Raw genomic sequence first — 15,911 nt, forward strand, 5'->3', positions numbered from 1 at the left:
TGGCTCCAAATACAATCCTATAAAGAAGCCATGAGATCTCAATTATCAGACATGATAGGAACCAAAATAGACCTTTCCCATTATATTTGATAACTGAACTGAAAAAAGTGATACAGCTAAAGTAAAATATATGCTAAGGATTGCAGCTGCAACATTTATCAAGTGCATGACAGCCGCATGGCTGCATGCAAACCTCACCAACTGGAATTGTGGCAGACAAAAATGAGGGCCCTTACAGAAATGTAGAGGATCCCACACAAGACTTGACTAAACCACGCGATTTTAGTTGGAGAAATGGAGAGGCTTCCATTTGCGGGAACAATAAAACCATGATTGCTCTTTTCCCGATAGGCGATTCCTGTCCCAGCCCTCAAGCCCTTCCAGAGGGACCAGGAGAATCAACTGCGGTTGGTGGGATTTAAGGGCCATTCTAACCATACACCTACATCCCATCCTGTTTCCTCCATACTTATGGGAGTTCTTATGGGGACGGAACCGAAATACTTTTGCATATCACAAAAGTAAATTTCCCTTTAAGAAATGTACATTGAGTGAAAGGCTGCACAGCGTGGGAGTTTGCCAGCCCTGTTGACTCTGCCTACCGGCAACACCAGTCCTTTTTTCCAAAGCAACACGAGTGAACACTTGCAATTATTTACTGTGCAATTTCAATTTCTTTAATTTCGCCTCCCAGCAACACCAGTCAGGCTTTTATGACGGGCGTTACTGGTTTTACCACCTTTTGCTTCTTATGTAGGCATTTCGCCGTGGAGGATAACCATGCGCGCTGCCTAGAGTGCTTAGGGCCCAGCCACTGGTGTCTGGTTCCTCCTTTCATGCTCTTTTGCCCCAGACTCTTCGCAGGAGACTGACCCGGTGGAGAGAGATATTCTTTGCATCGCCTCCCGGTCATGTTAAGGAGTTTTTCTTCACAATCTTTGAGGCGGTAAGTCAGGCACTCCACGCAAGCCGGAAGGACGCAAGTCCTGTAACAGTTAGCCACCACGTCGCTGGGGTCTGCTGCAAGGCCATCTCTGCTTCTACCTGTTTAAACACTGAGGTACTCTCTGGGACTGTAACCAGAGCAGTCACTGAGGCCGTTCAGGCTTTCACCGGTGTTGTCAAATAGGGCCTTTCAGGGTCTACTACTGGGTCTTCTAGACCCGAGGGGATTCCTCGGCATTATAAGCCTACTAGACCTTAATGGTCAGAGCGTCTACTACCTTCCAGATAGTTCTCTGAGGGCTTACTGGAATACTCCCAGAAGACCCACAAGGGTCTGAGAAAAAGAAAAGCTCTGCATTGAGCAAAGCTCCCTGGGTCTCTGGCTTGCCTCAAATTGCAGGTTCCATGACAATTCCAACCTGTATTGCAACCTCACAGCCTTCTTGAGGCGTGACACAGACCGGGGCAAGAACAAACCCACCTCAAAATGGAAATATCAGATTTCTTCACCTGTCTCTGCACACAGTAACTTTGGCACCTAGCCAGATTCTGCGCCCACCCACTGTGAATAAAGATGATTTTCTATGGGTCCAATGGTAACCGAAGACAACTTGATCGACGTCTTACCCAGTGGCATCATCTTCCCTCAGATTTGGGGCTCCTCATTTGGTCAGGCAACCGTCTTGGTACCGGACGCCTCCTAATCAGCCCTTTGGACATCTTCAAGCTGCACCCCTTTGACTGCTTTTGAAGATAGATTCTTTGAAAAGTTTAAAGAATCATGCACTCGGGCCCTATGAAGTTACTTTAACCCCTTAACTGCTGATGGCTTTCCCACCCACTGCTGAGCCCTTTTTTGGGGATTTCAGTATGTTGCATTAAATCCCTTGTAACTTTTTTGTTACAACAGATATCTCAGCCACATTTGGCCCCCTTTATTTCCACATGTAAGCGGCCATAACGCTACCAAGGAATCCTAGTTTGCTCTAGTGGGGTGAGAGAAAATAACAAAAGAGAGCACATTTTGTGTTTTATCAGAAAATGCTAATAAAATGGTGTACAAAGAAGCCTGTGGATTTTTTCTTGTAAGATCTAGGAACAAATAGTTTGAAGCTCTGAATTCGCCATTTTCCAGGCTTTCAAGAACAGGTTCAGTAAAAACAAAAAAAATACATTTATAAGGTTACCTTCAGTTTTGTGCAAGGTAGCCGATTTCTTCCCCTTTTTATTTAATAGGACCTGCTTGGAAGGGAATGGAAGAAGAGGATAGGAAAGCTCGATGGGAACCCAGAAAGGCATACATTTCTGAAAAGTAGACAAAATTCTAAGTACAGGAACGGGTGATTTGCATAGGTCAGGCAACAACTATGCACCTAAAATTTCTATAATTTGGGCAAAAATTTGAAAAGTGAGTGAAATAAAAGTAGGTGCTAGACAGGTTTGGACTGGTAACATAATGGCTTCTTTCAATGTTGAGAAAAGCAATGCACGGCTACATTCCCCCGACTCATCTAGTTAGGAAATCACACATTTTGGTAATGTTTCACAAAACAAGCAATACCACGAGCCAAAATCTGAGCCATGGTACACAGGATTTTTATGCTGACTGACTAAACGGACGTACTTGGCATTTGAAAATAAGGAAAACAAATGTGGTGAAGAATGTCAAGCATACATTTTTTGAAAGAGCACAGGCAGACCTTTTGAAAGATAGGTGACTGGTGCAGGTTACAAAAGCTCAGTGTGCCTAAAGCAGTGACTAAATGTAGGTCACATTTGGGACATGAAAGGGCTGTGTAAAAAGGTTCAGTAGGAAATGTGTGAAAACGTTCTCAAAACCAAGAGAAAACAAATGTCCTAACTTTCCACATTCCCACAGGTGTCGTGACGAAAACGGTACCTCACATGTGTCGGTGCACTAACTGGGGCGCAAAGGGAATAGGCTACATCACTGGTACGTCTCGTGCCTTGGGGGAGACTGGATTTTTACAGGGGCCAGAATGGCGAAGGTGGCCACCCAGCACCTGATGGCTGCCAAATTGACATTAGGTGCCTCATGGAAACTAATAGGAGGCCCGATAATGGTGCAGTGGTGGGTGAGGGTCTGGATCTTGATAGCCATGGAGTGAGCAACCGACATACTCCACTCCTACCAAGCCTTCTATGGCGCCTGGCTGACTGTAATACAGTGTTTAACTGCCCATGAACACTGCAGCTACTTCGAAACGTTGACTTACTGTGATGTATATAATATTGCTGTCACTGAGATGTTGGTGATATTTTCTTGATTATTTCTGTTAACTTGTGTTTGATAATTTTTGACCTTTGTGATATAATATCTCAAGAAGATGTTAAAGCATGGAAATAAAGCATTGGCAAAATAAATAGTTTGGACTTTTGCACTTGTTCATTATACTTTACAGTTATAGTCATACATTTGTGTTTGGCACATAAAGAACAAGCCCAGCTCAAAGAATGCACAAGCTTAAAGGCTGGTCATGCCATGACTATTACTTGAGCCATTCGCCTTTGTTGGCTGATTATATGCTTCTACCATTGTAAATTGGCATCCGAGGCTAAAGCCTGCTACAGAGGTCCATAACATTATTTTGATCTCTTTAAGATCAGTAATATTAAAACGCATGGTCTATTCCTAATTACACACAGCAATAAAAGAAGCCCAATAGGATACTTTAACCCCTAGCAATACTTTTGCTACAGGGCCATTAAGCATAGCTGTGCCATTCCGAAATAAAATACAGACCCACTATATATCAGGCCGTGTGTAGGAAACCATATACTGCTTGATAGCTATAGTTTGCAGCAATAAGAAAATTTTGTGCTCTTAACTAGATGCAACAAATTGAAAATAATAATCAATTTCTCAATAACCATAACTACCAAAGAGTGTAGCTAGACTACAGTGGGCACTAAATTATACTTGGCTTAATCAAAAACAGTTACTCAACAAAAACATTTAATGCACAGGTATTTAATCAATTCAAAAATGAATTTTCCTAAAACTAGTTCAATAGTGCAAGGACTCAGAGAAGAATGGAGAAGGAAAGTGAGATCAATTGGAGTTAAAGTTTAAGGAAAATCGTAAATCATTGTACATTCAGTAAATGTCTGTAGATAATGACCAATAACAGATAATGATTAAGTGACTATGTGGATTACTTCCTCCAATCATTGAGTCAACTTACTACCTCCTACATTAGAGATACTAATCATGCAATTACTCTCTCGGAAGAAGTTACATTTGGCGCACAATTAACTTTTGGTGACACTTGACATACAGCCTCTCTACACTAATATACCGCAGAACGAAGCCATTGCCCACATCAGAGACATTTGACTTTCGGCCCCCTCTGCCACTGATTACCCACATGAGTTGATCATTGATCGGATTTCAATAGCTCTTGAAAATAATTATTTCCAGTTTAATGGCCAATTTTGCCAACAAACCATGCTAGCATGGCAATTTTATATAGGGCTGATAATGAGCATAAACATTTGTTTGATACATCTAATGCTTACTTGCAGAATATTAAACTTTGGAAATGTTACATCAATGGTGTTGTCATGATTTGGCATGAGGTAGATAATTTGGTTGAGCTTTTTTTAAACTTGCTTAATCAATGCGACCATCACATCCAGTTTACCAATACCTCTAGTAATTATCTATTTATCTCTTAGACATTACGATTAAACCAACTGAGGGAAAATGAGTCTTAAGAAGTGAAGTATTACACCAAAAATAGAGAGGCAAACATGTGATAAACTGGTGTGTCTTGACCTACAGCGCCAACATTAATAACATCAAGAAAATCTTTACTGTACACCCCTTTTTATGGAACATGGAATCAGTCATGGGTTCACTACCCTTGTGGACCATGTAGTGTGTATACAGTTACCAAAATGATTTTTGACTTTGAGATTGGCCAACCATGTTTGGACACTAAGAACTATGACAAATTGTAAGACACAATATGTCACAAACTGCGTCCAATGCTCATGAGAGCGTAGGTATATAGGTAAGACGACAGGACCCATTACTACCTGAATCACTAAACAAAGATCACAAATAAGATGTGGATCCACTGCCCCACTGGTCAAACACTTCCAGGAGCTTGGTCATAGTGAGGATACCATTATATGGTGGATTTTGGATACGGTTCCACCATGCCCTGCCAGAGATGTATCTTTGGCAAACAAGGAACAAACATGGATCCACCACTTAGTCCCAATATCTGTATGTGATGTTTTTGTTGAGGAACTGGTTTTGATTAAGTAGAGTATCATTTGGTGGCCACTGAAGTTGAACTACACTCTTGGGCAGGTATAGCTATTGTGAAATTGGTTATCATATTTTCCAATAGGAGCACGTTATGTTTTCTATGTATTCAACCCAAGTTCCTATGGAATCCGGGGTCCTCTTTTTATTATAATACTAACAAGAACTAGCACCATGTCCATGCAGATGATTTAAACATGCTTGTTATAACTATTGCAAGGTAGATCCAGTAGCATGCAGCCCATTTGCCCATTTCTTTCTGAGAAACATTTAAACAGGACAAGTGAAACAAACTCTTTATGCACATGCCTCAGCGAGAGGAATGGAAAGGAAGACAAAGAAGCCCATTTTCCATGAGCGGTAACATAAACATAATGCATAAATCTGTTGCGTATGGCTCTTACACTTTAAGTTATGGGTCATTTTCAAGTATTTGCATGGTGTAGATGAGGAGCACGAGCAAAAAGCAGGCGGAATCCATAGAAATTCATTGTAAATGCCGCCCACCCATGCATACATGGCCAGCAGCGTTTACTCAATTTGCACGGCAGAGTACCAAAGGTCACACACGTACGCTGCCTTTTTACACTCCCTTTTTGAATCCCTTTCCGACATGTAAATGAGGACAATTACACAGCGGGGACCTGTTTATACAAAAGTGTAAACTTAACAGGTCCCTGCTGTGTAATTAAGTTGTGAGCTTCAAAGCGATAGCAAGCAAAAGAAAGACAAATAAGCAAAATGAAAGGACCATATTTTGGGTGAGGGGGCAAGAAAAGATTGAGTCATTGATACAAGGGGGTATAGAGAAGGGGACTGTAACTGGCACACTATGGTTTGGACATAGTATGTTAAGGATGAAGTAGTAGGACCAAGTAAGAGGACTGGGGTGATAGTGGACTAGAGTGAAAGACTAGGATGGACTAGGACAAAGGGGACCTGCAAAGATGAGGAATATGTTCTGGGAGAAAGAAGACTGAAACAGGAGTAGGCCCCTCTACTGAGAACGAACAAGGCCAAATAGCCTGTTCTCTGGGAAGGTGCCCACTCGGGAGGGTCTACAACCACATCGTAGCTCACTGTACCTTTCACAGAGGAAACCTATCTATTTTTATATCAGTCTAGTCCCACCCACAGACCAGCACCAAAATGCTAACCCATTCTCCTCTGAACAAGAGTACCAACAGCAACCTCTGACATGTTTCAGCCTAGTTGGGCCTCATCAGTGAGCTGAAGCTGTGCCTCTCTAAGCGCACTGAGCAAGGGGGTCCACCTTTGGATTACCCTGGGTAATTTAGGGTGAAACCACAAGTTCCTAAAAAAAAAAAAGTTTGGGAGCCCCTCTACTAAGAATTTTGAATTATTTGGAGAAGGACTATGACAAAGTACTACGATTATGTAGAAGGACTGATGAAGGAGACAATTAAAATGTACTATGATGAAGAAGGATTATGATGTACTATAATAAAGAGGACTGTGATGGAGGATTATGATGGACTATCATGAAGGGGAGGACTAGGACAAAGGATTATAATTAGAGAAGCATTAGGATGAATGACAAGGACTATGACGAAGGGGGTATATTCATCCGTACTAGACTACTGAGAAAAAAAAGAAAAACAATTGTAGGAAACAAAGTAGATTTTCAATATCAAGCTTTCCAGACTCTTCTGTGGTGGCAGCGTCGGACCAAGCATTGGCTTGACTTCGTTCTTTTCCGATGGATTGCCGCCATTTTGTAAAATTAGGCAACTATCTGGCAAAATGAATCTCTGTTCAATGTGGAGCCCCTCAGGGGTCTTCATTGTCCCCAATCCTGTTCAATATCTACATGCAGCCTCTGATGAGCATTCTAACTAAATTCAACCTGTCATATTATTCTTACGCTGATGATACTCCGTTATACCTGTGGGTTGACAACCCGTCTGAATCTTTCTCAAACATCATACAATGCATGGAGATCTTTAGGCTGATCTTTAGATTACCTAAGTGTTCATCAGTTCTCAACTCTTTGGCACTCTTTACACTGGTTGGCGGTAGTCCAAAGAATTGATTTTAAAATGCTATGTCTGGTTTATAAATGTGTAAATGGACTTGCTCCAAAATATTTAACAGATAAGATCTCTTCCTACCAGCCACTTGGATCAGAAGACAAAAAGTTATTAGTGGTACCTCCCTTCTGCTGTATTCAAAGGGGAGATGTTTCTCGGCATACAGTCCATGATTGTGGAACAGCCTGCTCCTCAATTTGAGAAATATGGCCCCCCTATTGACATTCCGTAAAGCTCTTAAAACCTACCTATTTCAATGATTCTTGCTCTCTTACTACTCAGTTTGTAGCCTTGCGATTAACTTGAATTATTACGACCTGTGCCTAAATGCAGTTTATTCTGCCTGGTTGTGCATTACTAATACCAATGACGAAAGGCTATGTTGAGCGATTATGGCAAAGGACCCTGAAGGAGGTCTATGGATAAGGATTTTGATAAGACAAACGAGAAGGACGATCATTATGATGGAGGACTATGACAAAGGAAAAGAAAGATGATGAATCAATTTAATGAAGGTAAAGGACTTTGCTGAAGAAGGACAAGGACTATGATGGATTATGAAAAAGGAAACGGTCTAGGACAAGTGATTATAATGGAGAAGGACTCTGATGAAGGAGCAGGAATAAGGTAAAGGACTACGACAAAGTAGAAGATCAAGGACAAAGAGGAAATACTATGATGAAAGACTATAATGGAAGACGAAGAGAAGGAGGACTGAGGGAAGACTAAGACTGACAAAGGAATGGTGAAGGAGAAGGACTGGGATGAGGGTGAAGGACTATGACAAAGCATTAGGATGAAGGACTAGGAGAAAGAATGGTGAGCGGAAGAACACTAAAAATAATCTGTGCTGCAGCCAAAGCATGGCAATTGCATTGCTACTTGACAAGACGGCCCAAATATTCTGCTTCTAAACACTTTCTCTTCTCTCCCCTCTCTGTGGCAATGTTTTGGCCATAAGGTGGCATTAGAGTGCAAGCATATATATCGGAACCCAACAAAATATTGCATAGCAAAAAGCTCACTGCACTAGAAAGGTGAGGGAAAACAGAGAAAAACATGTAGAAAGTTTAAAAGTTGGGGAGGGCGGGGAGGTGTGTTTCACATTTGGAAGCAGATGGCTGAAATGCTGCGATTCTGATCTGAATTCAAGAATTATAATGGCTGATGTGGGTGTGAGTAGAAACTGGTATTTTGTAGTAAAACCTACACAAGAAGTTTGAGACATCCAGTAAATGTAATGAAATAATCCATGATGCATTTTAGTGTATGGGTAAGATCCTATCTTTAAAACTCTTTAATACTCCTGCCCGATTTTCATGCCCACAATACAAAGAAAGGTATTGAAAATGTTTTAACTAAATCAGAAAAGAACCATGGAATTAACTAGCAAATAGGGGATGTACATTTAAAAAAACTATTCAAGAAGTGTTCCCGTATAATTCTGATCACTTGTGAGCCTATGCTTACCATTTCATTGTATTTTAATTGTGCTCTAGATGCTTTCTTTAACAACAAAAAACTGTTATTAGTTTTAACCTTCAGATTGGGAAGTGTTCATGTGAGAGCAACTGTTTATTTGCACTATTTTGAAATTTTGACGAGTGCCTGATAAAGGGAAGTCTGTTTACTATTACTTTGGGCACGTCACACTCCCGTGATTTCGCCGGCATTTAACGGCATCCTGGGGGAAAGGCAAGCGCGCCTGGACACTGACTGGGCGCGTCTGAGCGCTGTCTGGCCGCTGGATGGGCGTGTCTGGATACGTCTGGGCATATCCGTCCCACTCAGGGTGACTTTAGTAAAACAAAAAGGTAATGGCTGTAAGGTTTTGAATTAATCATAACCACGGGCATAGCTCTGGGCAACCCTCTAGACCATCGTTTTTCAGGCTGCCAAGCCATTACAGAAGGGGAAAAAGCATATGCAAAACGGGCTTGGCCCTACCACATGCCTGTTATGATTAATTCAAAACCTTCCAGCCATCACCTTTTTTTTTTTTGCTAAAGTCACCCGGAGTGGGACGGGTATGCCCAGACGTGGGTCCTTAGTCAGCCCGGTCTAGAGACCCAAGCTACTCCTCACTGATGATGCCGAACAAGGCTGAAACATGTCTGGGGATGCTTGTTGTCTCGTGCAGAAGGGATGAGACCTAGCAGTTCGGGCTGGACTGCCCCTTTTGGGGTAGGACGAAGCCTGATTTGCATATTGTTTTTCCCCTTCTCTAATGGCCTGGCAGGCTATAAAATGATGGTCTGGAGGGTTGTCCAGAGCTATGCCCGGGGTTATGATTAATTCAAAACCTTCCAGCCATCACATTTTTGTTTTTGTTTTGCTAAAGCTGCCCCTCTCATTCTCTGCCAGCTGCTTTTACCCATACCCTAGCACTACCCACATAGTCTGCATCTGCCTGAACAGGAGACTGTGTGTCGTTGGCTGGTGGCTCTTGCCTCTGGTCATCTTAATCAAGGAAAGAATCTTCATTCAATATGTGCCTTTAGCTCTCAGTAGCAGACTGAGCGATTACAGTCACTAGACAGTCATGTATGCCTGTGCAATGAAGGTATCCTTAAAACAGGAAGGCAAACCTACAGCTTATACAGTCATGAATTCCTCTCTGGTATGTTGACTTAAAGCAAAATATGCTTGCATAGCCTGTGTATGTATGCTTATTTGGGTGTGGTGAATAGCTCGGTTGGTTGAGTCACCCGACCTTACAGCTGCCTAAATGCAGCCTGCAAGTCATAGCCTCGAAACGCTGTTGAGTCATGAGTGAAACCACCCCCCTGTATTTAAAGCCCTGCTATTTTCTTAAATTACTCAAAACCTTACTTCTTTTACTTCTCAACTCCAGATCTATTAATACTCTTTCACTTCAAAATGCAGTGACTCAGGCAGTGTTTTTTCCCTTTAAAAATTCGAATAAACCTCCCCACCAGTGTACTTCTAAACATTTTAATTGTTGACCTTTCCTTGTTGCCCTAGACACTTTAAATCATGCAAAATAATTGTAGGCCGACCCTGAATTTCCATCTGTTTGTGGGTTTGTTTTTCTTTTGTGCACTGCCACTGGTGAGCAGATGGTTAAGATACCGTTCTTCCTGGTTTGAGCAGTGACATCACTGCATTTATTGGCAAGCAGCTGGCTTGCAGCGACACATTCTTCACTACAGGGGGAATGCTGTGCTGGAGGAGATAATTTAAATTGAGTGGGCCCTCATTTGCAGGGGTGGAAAAGGTCTGGGGCTACACGAATGTCAGGACTCGGGGCTAGCTAGCCTTTTGGTTGTAGCCCCTGATCTTCCATCCAAGGTTACAACCAAAAGAACCAGGTTATAGCCCCTTCAGCCCCCTTAGCAACGCCTCTGCACAACGCTTCTGCTCATTTCTGCAATCACTTTTGCCACTGCAACTTTCCCCTCTCCCCTCAAGCACTCCCTTGTGCACCCCCTCCTAAAAAAGGCTTCTGACGATCCTTCCTGTCCGGCAAACTACTGCCGATCTCTATCACTCCTTTCCTGGGCAAACTCCTGGAAAAGCTGGCCATCTCCCAGCTTACTCTCCACACGTAATCTTTTGGTTGTCTTCATGACCAGCAGTCTGGCTTCAGAGCAACAAGAGGCACAGAAACTGCTCTCCTGAAAACCTGTGAAGATCTGCTCACTAATCTCGATTCTAGCCTTCCTTCTGTCCTCATCCTCCTTGATCTTTCATCTCCTTTTGACCCGGTCAATCATGCCATCCTGATCACAATCCTCCTGAATTTACTGTCCCAGGTCCAACTTGGGTCCTTTCTCTACACCACCTATGTCTCCACATGTGGCATTCCCCGTGGCTCTAACCTCTCACCCTGGCTCTTCAACGTCTACTTGGCCCCTTTGGCCCACCTTATCCTCTAACTTTTAGTGTTATGCAGATGGCACTCCGCTCTTGGTCCTTATTCCCCCTACAACTCCCATGTTTCACTTGGTGTCCTCTTGCCACCTCCACCTCTAGACTGATGGCATTTGCATATTTTTTGACCAGCAAAAGCTTTTTTTGCTGTTTCATTTTTTTTCGATATTCTTGCCTATAACCTGGGGTATAACCACGGCTATCTCTCGCATTGAGAAAAAGAAAAGATGGTGGATGTTTCATTTCATTTATAAACACCCGGATTCTTCTCAATATAGCTAGGGGACACCACCTTCTCTGTCAAATATTCAAAAAAGTAATGGACGAATAACCCCAAACCACAAAAGGATCGTGAGTCAGAAAATGTTGGTGGCCCAAAAACGGTGTCAGAGCTCTGAATGTCCCAAAAACATTTGCAGCCTGAAAGGGGCAATAACCTGCATCCTATACCACTGAAATTCCCAGCAATATTTTTGGCACAAAAAAATGCATCCTACACCCCTGAAAGTTCAGAATATGTTAGCAGCCCAAAAAACGTCTTAAAATGTGTCTTAGAACTCCAGAAATCTTGAAAAGTTTGAAGGCCCAAAAAAGGGGTTTATATGCATCCTAGACCCCCTAAAGTCCAGAAAATGTTGGTGGTCCAAAACGGTGTCAGAGAGCTCTGAATGTCCAAAAAACATTTGCAGCCTGAAAGGGCCATTAACTTGCATCAACGCTTCGTGCCCAAGTTGATACGGACCTGGTCCAAATCCGTCCAGTAGTTTAGGCTGTGAGGTGCGGCAACAATTGACCTTTTTTTATCTATGGGAAAATGAATGCGGATTAGGCCAAAACTGCGTGTTTTTTCTTTTGTTTTCTTAAGAACATTTTAATTTTGTAACTAATCTTCCCCAATATTTGCAGTCTGGTGGGGCCTGGGCGTACCTAATTGTCTTCAGAATTTCGGCCAGATCCATTGTATGAGTCAAAAGTCATTAGCAATTCATTTTTTCAGGTTTCTTATGTAAGCCAGTCATAACTACTTATTACCATAGGATATCGAAAAAATAATTGCTAATAACCCGCCTTCATTTTCCTATAGACCATAAAGCTCAATTTTTGTTTGCCTGCACAGCAAAAACTGCTGGATGGATTTGGACCAGGTCGGAACAATTTGGGCACGAAGTGTTGACTCTCAATCCTTTTGTGGATTGGGGTTATTCTGTCTAGTAGTTTTTAAAATATTTGACATATTAGAGGGTGCTGCCTTCTCCCCACCAAAAGATAGCGATATCTCCCCTGGTGCATTGCAGCAGAGACTTGTCAGAAATGGAAAAGCAGCCATCTTTTTTTTTTCTTCAATGTGAGAGATAACTGCGGCTATACCCGCGAAAACCAGAAAACTAACGGCAGAAGACCATGGCTAGTGGCTTGGTAATGATGTAAGATATACAGTGGGTATGGCCAGTGGCGTGGAAAAAAACGATGGTAGAACACCCTTGAAATTCACTGAAAAAGCTTTAGTTAAAAAGCCCAAATTTATGGCAAAAAAACCCTGAAATTCAGTGCATTTGGGTAGTCATGACCAGCTTAACTTGACGCGTTCCCGTTGCAAAGCCCATGAACACATATGTGAATTATAAGAGAAGGCATTCACAATGACATACAAAATGGAATTATGGGGGACATCATCGGGAGCGCGCTGAATTTTAGGGTTTTTGTTGCGATCAATATGGGCATCTTAACTAAAGTTTTTTCAGGGTGTATGCATATATATGTATATCACTGATTTCTAGCAAAGGATGAAGCTTGCAACTGATACTTTTTTATTTTATTTAATTCATCCATCAATGTTATTTCCCTGCATACTGTTTGATGGTTGTTAGTTAAACTGGAGACCATAAGACCTAGGGTGTGATGGACTGTGTGGGTGGGAGCTTGAGGGTTCCAAGATCTAAGCCTCTTCACCTCATTTTTCACTTGGCCTAATATAAATCTAATTAGGATGCTGACCAAATACAGCTGGTGGCGAAAAGTGGTTTAAAGAGGTGGGGGAATGGGGTATTGTTTACCCAAGTCTCTTTGTCTCACGATTATGCTTAAACTCTATGGATTGACCTGCACCCACCGCGCTGTGGAAGAAATCCTCTTATATGAGGGCCTTCGTACATGCCCACGAGTGAGGATTCGAAAAGAGAGCGGTAGATTGAGAGGGCATGATACATCCAGTGCTCACTTAAAGAGGCTGGGATGGTTTATCTTAGTTTTGTTTGTGTAATGAGGGGTAGTAACCAATACAAGTAGTTTTAACTTACTCAACTTGATGAACGCAAATATGTAAGATAGTTGGGTAAACTTATATAGAAGGTGACTGAGAATAGGTTTTTAACCCCAATACCCGTTACATGTTATGCTAGGCTTCAGACATACCCTTAAAGAAACAAAAAAAACTCTGCAGCATAACACATGGGATCATTTAGAGATAGTTGGGCCAATATGTTGCTGCATTTATGTCATTGCTTGCAATCCAATTCGATTGTTCTAACCCTTCTGGCTACTGCTCTTTCAATAATAAATTGTAACGTGTTACGCGCCGTCTTTTCAATCTTCTTGTATGAATTAGCTTAACTTCAAGATTTCTAGTAGCGATTGTTTGCGGGAAAACATGCTAGTGTGCTTTCATCAGGGATCAAAGATCATGTAATGTAATTAATGGTTGTAAGAGCTGGGTCGTCACTTGAACAACCTTCATGAATTTGGTCTAATAAGTGGTGCCACCCTCTGGTATGTTAATTATTGGCTGATTAAAGAACTGGGTTGGGCGTGCTCCCTGGCATGCCCACCAGCGCTGATTGTACTGCAACATTCTCAAATTAATTCTGAAATGAAATGTAAAGCGAATTCAATTAGGCTGGTAATTATGCAGATTTGATTTTTCTGCGTTCAGGTATTGAATTCAATAGACAATGCTTTCATTCCGACAGAAGGTGGTTGTCAAATGCGTCCGCAAATATGCTATTCTTTTTAGCTTGCGCCGGCGGGCAAGCATCCTGGCGCATCTATCTGGGCGGGGCTTCACTTGCCATCATGATAGCTGAGCCAAAAAGGATTTGCAGATTAAACTAATGCACGTTTGTCCTCATTCTCTTTCAGATAAAATGCACGGCAGTGGTGACGCGCGCAGTGGGCAAAACGTTCTAGAATCCACCCAAAATGCACTTCAGCTTCCGGTGGGAACCAAAGCAAGAAAAACCATCCCGCTCCCCAGCGTTCCGACTCACGTCAGGACTGCCATCCTGGGAGCAGTACTGTTCCCCGAATTTTTAAAAGAACTTGCAGCTCTTGCACAGGAACATTCCATTTTATGTTGCAAGCTATTAAGCAACTTGGAAGAGACAACTTGCTAACAGATGCTTCTATAGATTTTTATAAAACATTTGAGAATGTATTTTAATTACTAAGCTGCTTTTATATATAGGGGCTGACACTTTTAAACAATCCTTCCTGTAACACTTGACAAAAAGAGATATTTCTAGGTACAGTCAAGGGTGTTGTATTTATCTGATATGCACATTTATTTTTTTCGAAAATTGTACGTCCTAAATGTAATTTTTCCGTTTTTATACCCTCAACCGTTTTCTTTGAAACACTATCGGAAAGTTTATCTTGGGTTCAGGTAAACTCATTGACACTTTATATTTAAAAAAAAAAAAAACACTGGAAAGCTGGACCGTAGAGCCTCTTCAAAAAAATGTTTAGTGACTCCAAACACAGGTAGAAGTGGAATGCAACGCACATATGAAACATACACTAACATGTTCACGATTGCCTCTTACACAGATGACCCATCCATGACATTCAGCCTTCAGGAAAAATGGAACCCCCTCATCTTGCCTTGTGTTTTCTGTTTTTGGTGGCAGAGTCGCCTGGGTTCTCGAGGGTCCACAGCTGCAGAAGTGTGGAATTCTGCCACATGTGCTTTGCACTGTACCTATTGCCTTAGATTACAGCTAAGCCTAAACTCTCAGCTGTCCATAAAGTCACAGTGCTGTGTACCGGAAGTGTGTGCGGACTGCAGGCCGCTTTTCATTGGTCTAGCATCCTTCAAACTGAATATGGCACAACGACCTAATTACAGAATCCAGCCTTACTAAGTAGAATTTGCACATGGTACAATATAACCTATTTGATGAAATTTGGATTTACTGTATATATTTGTTTTGCTGCCAACCTGGAACAGAACTGTTTGTTTTCAATATTTTTAAATGTAGAACATGACTTGTCTCTATTTTATTTGCAGAAACATCTCTTATAGATGGTAAATGACCCTTCAGAGGATGTTTTAATGGCATATCGGTGAAGGGTAAATTGAATTCCAGGTTGAAAGCACTGGTTATTTATATTCGATTAAGTTATTTTATCTGCCGCCTTGCACCTCTGGGGTTAAATGTCCTGTATTATATATTTTGCAGTGGAATAGAAAAGGACCTGGGAAAATTAAAAGGGAAACATGTGATCATGATTGGGGTGTCTTTATTGTTTGGACTATTCACTTTTTGGGTCAAGCAGTGTTGCTTGGACAAACAAAACATTATTGGCATGTTTATTATTAGTAAGAGCTCATCGATCGCATATGTTGCTTCCATGCTATAAAGTGCTTAATGCCATCGCAGTGGTTTCTGTGCGCAGTAGCATTAATACAAAGACTCAACTAGAATAAACAGCCCCGGGAAAGAGGGAAG

The 15,911-nt window shown here is 41.8% G+C and overlaps 1 protein-coding gene across 3 annotated transcripts in view; it reads left to right on the plus strand.

The window, feature by feature from the left end:
- Nucleotides 1-15,691, plus strand: part of FHIP1A (FHF complex subunit HOOK interacting protein 1A) — an 839,659-nt gene extending 823,968 nt beyond the window's left edge. For 2 of the 3 annotated variants that reach the window (XM_069631272.1, XM_069631273.1), the window contains one exon: nucleotides 14,323-15,691. In XM_069631272.1, coding sequence (XP_069487373.1) covers nucleotides 14,323-14,576 — 254 coding nt within the window. In that variant the 3' untranslated portion in view covers nucleotides 14,577-15,691. The remainder of the gene's footprint in view (nucleotides 1-14,322) is intronic. The other variant, XM_069631271.1, reaches the window with a different exon arrangement.
- The last annotated feature ends 220 nt before the right edge of the window (nucleotides 15,692-15,911 follow it).

Source organism: Ambystoma mexicanum, chromosome 6q (assembly GCF_040938575.1).
Source record: "Ambystoma mexicanum isolate Mex_15411 chromosome 6q, UKY_AmexF1_1, whole genome shotgun sequence".
In the NCBI taxonomy this organism is placed as follows: domain Eukaryota; kingdom Metazoa; phylum Chordata; class Amphibia; order Caudata; family Ambystomatidae; genus Ambystoma; species Ambystoma mexicanum.